General features: G+C 44.3%; 1 protein-coding gene across 1 annotated transcript in view; it reads right to left on the bottom strand.

Moving 5' to 3' along the window:
- The window catches only part of asph (aspartate beta-hydroxylase), a 223,095-nt gene extending 216,756 nt beyond the window's left edge, over positions 1-6,339 (bottom strand). The window contains exon 1 of the mRNA XM_033020394.1: positions 6,105-6,339. Within this exon, the coding sequence (XP_032876285.1) occupies positions 6,105-6,162 (58 nt within the window). The 5' untranslated portion in view covers positions 6,163-6,339. The remainder of the gene's footprint in view (positions 1-6,104) is intronic.
- Positions 6,340-8,677: the final 2,338 nt, after the last annotated feature.

Raw genomic sequence — 8,677 nt, forward strand, 5'->3', positions numbered from 1 at the left:
GCGGGGCAAAGATACCAGGTGCGGGGTGACGAAGGGTCGGAGCGAATGACGGGTCCCGCACAGCAGCAACAGCGGCCGTGACAGCAGCTCCATCTCCTCCCGCACCCCGCCCGCCCTGATAGCAGCCGCTGCTTGCAAATCCACTAATAGCGATAACCGCTTTCAAAACAAACCCTCTCGCATGCCGAGGCCGGGAGGATGGTGGGAGGGGGAGGCCTCCTTCCGCCGTCTGAAGCAGCTGCACCAAAGATCTATAGCTATAGGATCTTTAAGCTGCACCTTCCTGTTGGCTGGTGGAGGAGGAGAGGCGATGGCGAGGAGATCCCAACCGCCTCCTCCTTTGGCGGCGGACAGGGACGCCCAAGGCAGCGGTGCGATGTTGTCCGAGGAGCGCTGACCTTCCTTCCTCCCCACCTCGCCCCTCTCTCTCTTTCTTGTATGCCCCCCTCCACCCCCATATCTTGAGACCCCTCCTCTCCATCCCGCACTATCCCCATTCCTGCCTCTATTCAGTCCTCACTGACATCCCCTGTGCTCCCCTCCCCAACCTATTCATCCTGCGCTGATCACCCTATCCTCCTCGCATTGATTCTCCTGCCACCCCCCATCCATCCTACACTGGTCCCCCAATTCATCCTGGACTGACCTCCCTTCCCATCCATCCTGCACCGCCCATACATTCTGCACTGCTCACCCATCCATCCTGTACTGATCCCTCATCCATTCTGTACTGACCCCCCCATTCATCCTGTACTGATCCCCTCATTCATCCTGTACTGATCCCCCATTCATCCTATACTGATCCCCCAATTCATCCTGTACTGATCCCCCATTCATCTTTTACTGATCCACCCATTCATCCTGTACTGATCCCGATTCATCCTGTAGTGATCCCCCATTCACTCTGCACAGACCCTCCGATCCACACTGTACTGACCCCCCCCCCCCCCATTCATCCTGTACTGATTCCCCCATTCATCCTGCGCTGACCCCCCCCCCCCCATCCATCCTGTACTGATCCTCCCATTCAAGAAGAATGGGGGGGGGGAACAGTCTGAAGAAGGGTCTCGACCCGAAACGTTGCCTATTTCCTTAGCTCCATAGATGCTGCCTCACCCGCTGAGTTTCTCCAGCATTTTTGTCTACCCCCATTCATCCTACTGATCCCCCCATTCATCCTGTACTGACCCCCTCCCATCATCCTGTACTGATCCCCTCATTCATCCTGTAATGATCCCCCATTCATCCTGAACAGACCATCCGATCCACACTGTACTGAACCCCCCCCCCATTCATCCTGTACTGATCCCCCGCATCCATCCCGTACTGATCCCCCCATTCAACACCACTGACATCCCCCGTGCTCTCCCCTCACAATTTTACATACTCTAACCAACACGTACTAATTCACCTGCCTCAATCCATCCATTCCGCACCGATTGCCTTCTCAACCCCCCCCCCCCGCCATCTATCCACCCCGCACTGAATCACACAACCCCCCTCGCTGACCCTATTGTGCTGGAAATGTCTTATAACCATATAACAATTACAGCACGGAAACAGGCCATCTCGGCCCTACAAGTCCGTGCCGAACAACTTTTTTCCCTTAGTCCCACCTGCCTGCACTCATACCATAACCCTCCATTCCCTTCTCATCCATATGCCTATCCAATTTATTTTTAAATACCAACGAACCTGCCGCCACCACTTCCACTGGAAGCTCATTCCACACCACTACCACTCTCTGAGTAAAGAAGTTCCCCCTCATGTTACCCCTAAACTTCTGTCCCTTAATTCTGAAGTCATGTCCTCTTGTTTGAATCTTCCCTATTCTCAAAGGGAAAAGCTTGATCACATCAACTCTGTCTATCCCTCTCATCATTTTAAAGACCTCTATCAAGTCCCCCCTTAACCTTCTGCGCTCCAGAGAATAAAGACCTAACTTATTCAACCTATCTCTGTAACTTAGTTGTTGAAACCCAGGCAACATTCTAGTAAATCTCCTCTGTACTCTCTCTATTTTGTTGACATCCTTCCTATAATTGGGCGACCAAAATTGTGCAGCATACTCCAGATTTGGTCTCACCAATGCCTTGTACAATTTTAACATTACATCCCAGCTTCTATATTCAATGCTCTGATTTATAAAGGCTAGCATACCAAAAGCTTTCTTTACCACCCTATCTATATGAGATTCCAACTTCAAGGAACTGTGCACGGTTATTCCCAGATCCCTCTGTTCAACTGTATTCTTCAATTCCCTACCATTTATCATGTACGTCCTATTTTGATTTGTCCTGCCAAGGTGTAACACCTCACATTTATCAGCATTAAACTCCATCTGCCATCTTTCAGCCCATTTTTCCAAATGGCCTAAATCACTCTGTAGACTTTGGAAATCCTCTTCATTATCCACAACACCCCCTATCTTGGTATCATCTGCATACTTACTAATCCAATTTACCACCCCTTCATCCAGATCATTGATGTGATTGTCTTCAGAGCGAACATTGACTATGTTTGATAACGGAATGCCATCAAATGTGTTTTAATACCCAATGTTATTATTTGTTTTAGTCCATAAATATGGATTAATTAAATTGTGAACACGTGAAACATTAAAACCGCAGTGTTCGATTGTCACTGCTACCGTTGACACTTTATTACAGAATTCATTTTAACGGCAAATCAATGCTCTTAATATGGAGTATCAGTACTGTAGTTATTTAATGAGCAACATTCACAGCTATACGTTGGATTTATCCAAGTTTTACTTCTATGGGAATGATGGAAACAGCTTTTATCAATAATTTTTTTTTAAATCTAGTGTGTACAAACTGGGTTTCTTCATTGCTGTTCACAACACGTACATCTAATCTGAATGTCCGGTAATGTGGCGTTTTGACACCTTTAAACATATTACCAAAAGAACATTTGCTACAGTTATGTCCTTTGGCCATCCCTTGTCAGTTAGTGTAATGTTTAACCTGTCAGATGGGTATAGTCGGTTTTAACAGCTATTATCATAAAATGCCTTTAGTAATTTCCATGCAACCTGTATATTTTTTAATGGATAAATTATGTGGGAAGCGAGAGTGTTTTTGTGCCAATAGCAATAACGACCCATGCTATGGCCATGACATGGTAATTTTCGGTCCTTCACAGAAAACATGCTTGCATCAATCTGTAGTGTGCATGGTTAAGCATATATGTTACCATGGTCCAGGATTTATTGACACAGGTTGATCATACGCTGAATAATCCAACCACATTTTTGTTTGGAAGTGCAAAGAACTAATAGAAATTGCATTAATTACAATGTGTAAAAAGAGTTCAGATATTGTATTATAATTTTGCAGCGTGTCATTGTGGTATATATCATGTGTTGATTGGTGAATATGTTTAGTTTGTGACTTTATTTGAAGCAGAAATAATATGTGAATGCTTCATTGAGCATAATTCCGACTGGTAACTCCGCACTTCGTCCGAGCACATTATCGCACGTGTCATGCAAACCGTCTTAAATGACCACCTAAACTGTCATTTTGCAACCTAAAAAGCTGCCTACGTTGCCCGGCTGGCAACAGGGAAATAACGTTAAGTGAGAGCTCTGGTTTATCACCAAATTATGATGAAGGGTATCTGACCCAAAATATTAACTGTTTCCCTTTCCAAGGATGCTGCCAGACCTGCTGAGTGTTTCCAGCATTTTTTGTTATAATTTCAGATTTCCAGCATCTGTAATTTTTTTCTTGACTTACTAATTAGAATTGAAAACATTTTATACAGTGCCTTTACATTTTCAGGTTTACATGTAGGGCTTGCTACCAATAAAACTGAACCATTAGTTTCAATTACCAAAATGATATAAACCTTGATGACGACACATTTATTAGATACACTTTTGGTGTCCGTACCCAAAAGAGAATGTTCTTGTTATAGTGGACTAGTTCAAGGGATGGCAAGTTTTCACTACAAGGATAAATTAGGCCTATATCCTCTGGAGCTCAGAAGAATGTTGGGATTTATGGGGCTCCAGAAAGATATGGGGCTCCAAAGGTTACCTAGACCCAAGGCATAAAGTGCAGGAGTAACTCAGCTGATCAGGCAGCTTCTCTGAGGAATATGGATAAATCACGTTTCAGGTCAGGACCCTTCTTCAAATGGATAGTGTCTTTTTTGTAAACTAGCGTCTGCATTTCCTTGCTTTCACATAAAGAACCAGGGGTCAGTGTTAAACCTAGGGCCACTTTAAGACTAAAATGAGGAGAAATGTATTCATGCAGAGGATTGTAACTCTTTAGAATTCTCTGAATTTGAATTAATTTGAAACTGAATATTTAAGAAAGGAAAATTTGCATAGCGCAAGTACCAGCACTGAAGCAGAATATGCAACCATAGAAACATAGAAAATAGGTGCAGGAGTAGGACATTCGGCCCTTCGAGCCTGCACCACCATTCAATATGATCATGGCTGATCATCCAACTCAGTATCCTGTACCTGCCTTCTCTCCATACCCCCTGATCCCTTTAGCCACAAGGGCCACATCTAACTCCCTCTTAAATATAGCCATTGAACTGGCCTCAACTACCTTCTGTGGCAGAGAATTCCACAGATTCGCCACTCTCTGTGTGAAAAATGTTTTTCTCATCTCGGTCCTAAAAGATTTGCCCCTTATCCTTAAACTGTGACCCCTTGTTCTGGACTTCCCCAACATCGGGAACAATCTTCCTGCATCTAGCCTGTCCCACCACGTAAGAATTTTGTAAGTTTCTATAAGATCCCCCCTCAATCTTCTAAATTCTAGCGAGTACAAGCCGATTGTACATGAGTACAAGCCAAAGTACATGACTGGTGAATAGCAGAACAGACTTGTAGACTAGATGCCCTACTCCTACTCTAGGTTTATTGTTCAAGTGACAAATGTTTCAACTGCAACTGACAAATTATTACAAATATGCTTAAGATGATGGGGAGAGTATGGCATTGCGGTCAGTGGCTGGGAGAGATAAAGAAGTACGGTACAAGCTCAGGAAGGAATGCTTCACATGGCGAGGCGAGTAGAGGACAGAGGTGGCATGTATATCATAAGGTTGAGAAGAGGGGTAACATTGAGGCACATGATGAGGATCAGGTAGAGAAGGGAGGTAGAGAATATGCTGTACATCAAAAATGGAAGTGAAAGCAAGTGATAATACTTGAGGAGATAAGAGTTCAGATAGATTTTAATGTAAGTATTTTAATAACACAGACTCCCAAATCAGCATTGTAGGGTTTAGATAATGTTCTCCCAGAAATACTTTAACATGAGGTCAAAATCCCCATGAAAGAAATTATACCACTCTGCATCACGTTGTGTTCACAAGGTATGTCATGAAAGGAGCGCCTGAAAAAAAAACAGCAATGGAAACGCAAGAGAGAATAAGTTATAGTTTTACAGGAAAACAAGAGGAGGAATAGGGGGTTTGCTCTGCTCAAATGCGGCATGAAATAAATGGTCTCTTTCTAACCCAAGTAAAAGGCAATGTCTCTCGGTACATAATACAAATAAGATCTACGTCAACTTCAATGACTGCAGCAGCACATGGTACGTGAAATTTCAAACTACCTGTATACAAAAGTGAACTAGGGACGGACATAATGCTTGAGATCCACCTGCTTCTTGGCACCGTGAAAAAAGGCTAACACCCATCCAAAATATAAAATCAGTACAGTTTGGTAGAACGTGCAACTGAACTCACACCCAAAGTATGAAATCGGTGCAGTTCTGTAGAGAAAGCAACCAATCTCGGGTATGAAACCTGTCAGAATTTGTTTTTGACCTCGAGGAGATCAAACATGGATCCGACAGATTTAGGCAAATCCTAAATGAAAAGCGAGCTCCAACCACCGCAACTCAGGGTGCAGCCACGTACTACACACATTTAAATAGGGAAGGTGCATTTTGCAACATGCAAATGCTCGCTGCGTGATAGCGCTGTGGGTAGGCGGGCAAGCGTGGTGCCCATTACCCCTTCCGGAGCCCGGCTCCCTCCCGGCACCGGGCAATGGGCATCGGCTCCTCCAGGTTGCAACCTCCCCCTCTCCCCCGGCCCTCTCTCACCTTTCCTCGAGCCCGCAGAGCTTGATCTGCTGCTGTTGCCTTTGCTTTTCGAAGCCATGACTTGCTTGATTGAGATGTTTGCTTCAGTGTGAAGCGGGGAGACTGGGAAGGAGCCGACAGTAAACAATCGCCTCTTTGCCCGCTCTTCACCGCGACGTTAAACCAAACTTCAACCGTCAGTTTGACGTCGGCTCGCGGCCGCAACCTAACCCCATGCCGCGATACCGTTGATTGACGGCGGGATGCCCCAATCGGAGCCCGGCTGCCCGGCGCTGATTGGGTGGGAGGCCGTTAAGTCCCGCCTCCCTGGGCCGACCCCCGACCAGCAGGGTTGTGTGAGGCGCGTCTCCAGCGAACGTGGCAACATGGACGCGGCCAGGGCTCGCGAGAGCGCCAGCTCCAGCCGGCTCGGTTGGGTCAGTGCGTCTCCCTGTTTGTTCAGGGAATCAAGTCCGATACAGACAAAGTGCTGGAGTAACTCAGTGGGACAGGCAGGGATGGGTGGCGTTTTGGGTCGAGACCCTTCTTCAGACTGAGAGGCAGGTGGAGAAATCTCTCAAAGTAGGCATACCTCGAGGAGGTTTCGCAGTGGAGCAGACGAAGTGTGCAGGAAGATAGACGCAAAAAGTGTGTAGGAAGGTAGACGCAAAATGCTGGGGAACTCAGAGGGTCAGGCAGCATCTCTGGAGAGGAGGAAAGGGTGACGTTTCGGGGGTCGAGACCCTTCTTCAGACTGAGTCAGGGGAGAATGAGTAGAGATATGGAAGGGTAATGTGTTAAAACGATGGATCAAAGCAGACGATGATCAAGGAAATGTAGAATGGTTAGAGTATGGGTTAAAATGTGGCATGGGAGCAGGAGGAATCACAGATGGGGAGCAGCGAGAGAGAAAGTTGCCGATTTTTTGTCCGAGAGGCATACCTTGAAGAGATTTTGCAGTGGAGCAGACAAAATGTGTAGGAATGAACTGCAGATGCTGGTTCTCCACCAAAGAAAGATGCAAAATGCTGGAGTCTCAAATATAGTTGGAATAAAATGAATCAAGTCAAGAGAGTTTATTGTCGTGTGTCCCAGATAGGACAATGAAATTCTTGCTAGCTGCAGCACAACAGAATATTGTAGGCATAAATACAGATCAGATCAGTGTGTTCATATACCATAGAATATATATATATACACACACACACACACACACACACACACACACACAAATATATATACACATAAATGAACAGATGAAGTGCATTAGGCTGTTATAGTTAAGAGTTTATTTGAAGTTGTGTTTAATAGTCTGATGGCTGTGGGGAAGCAGCTGTTCCTGAACCTGGATGTTGCAGATTTCAGGCTCCTGTACCTTCTACCTGATGGTAGCGGAGAGATGAGTGTGTGGCCAGGATGGTGTGGGTCCTTGATGTAGGTATGTTGCAAAGCCTACCTGAAGCGTCTTTGAAAATCTGCCGCTGCGGGTGTGCGCGATTTTGGCGCCGTTTAGAGGGGGCGGGTTTAAAACGCGATTTTCTCTAGGCTGTTCAAATCGAAGATGTTCAGCCTAGTTAATTATTAACGAAAATCGCTGGAAGACCCCGTCGCAAAAGCTATTATTAGGTTTAAAGGCCTTGAATAATAGTTATAGTAGTTTAAAAATCAATCTCTAAACCCGCGACCGCCAGCAACCGCAGGGTCTCATAAAGCAAACAGCTGAAGGTATGCTGTATATTTTTACATTAAAAAGGGCTTCTGAAGATCCCTTTATACAAAGTTTAATATTGCGAGTAGCTCATTTTGGGCCCATTATATCGCGCAGTATTTTTCTGGGCATTTGGGGCACAAATCTACCGCAATGTGAACGTTCTAAACCAGCGCGTTCCACAGGATCCCACTAGAAAGCTGATTTAAATGGGCATTTATTTACAGCAATTGAACACTGAATTCCTTCCATTTGGCCTATAAATTAATGTAAATGAGATTTAAAAATCATGTTTTATTGTGAATTATTTGTGAATATTATTTGGACATTTAGGCTATTTAAAAATGTTAATCATTTATTAAGAAATGGATAGATGTTTAAATCTAGTAATTGAAGTCTGAAATTAGCTACAATTAGGTAACTAACTAATTATATGCTTTAATTTCAGGTCATCCAAGTAAGATTATTTTATATTTGTTTCAGAATGCTTCAATCTATGATAACTGAAAATTTCATTCAGTTCTCTTAATTTTTAAGAAAGTTATGGGCTTTTGACTGTTCACGATCACAACTTTTTTGTTATGTCCATAGAAAATCAATAGGGAACAAGATGCTCATTTCCGAGTATGAAAATGGCCATAACTTTTTAAATACTTGAGATATGAAAGTGAATTAGGTGTCAAATTAAACTTATTTTTATGCTTTATCTGATGGGATAAATTACAGACTTGATTTTTAAAATCTCAAAATTTTGTAACATTGCTACTTGATGATGCTGGCAGCCTTTTTGAGGCAGCGACTGTGATAGATCCCCTCGATGGTAGGGATGTCAGAGCCGATGATGAATTGGGTGGTGTTTACAACTTTTTGCAGCCTTTTCCACTCC

The sequence above is a fragment of the Amblyraja radiata genome, chromosome 4 (genome assembly GCF_010909765.2).
Source record: "Amblyraja radiata isolate CabotCenter1 chromosome 4, sAmbRad1.1.pri, whole genome shotgun sequence".
In the NCBI taxonomy this organism is placed as follows: domain Eukaryota; kingdom Metazoa; phylum Chordata; class Chondrichthyes; order Rajiformes; family Rajidae; genus Amblyraja; species Amblyraja radiata.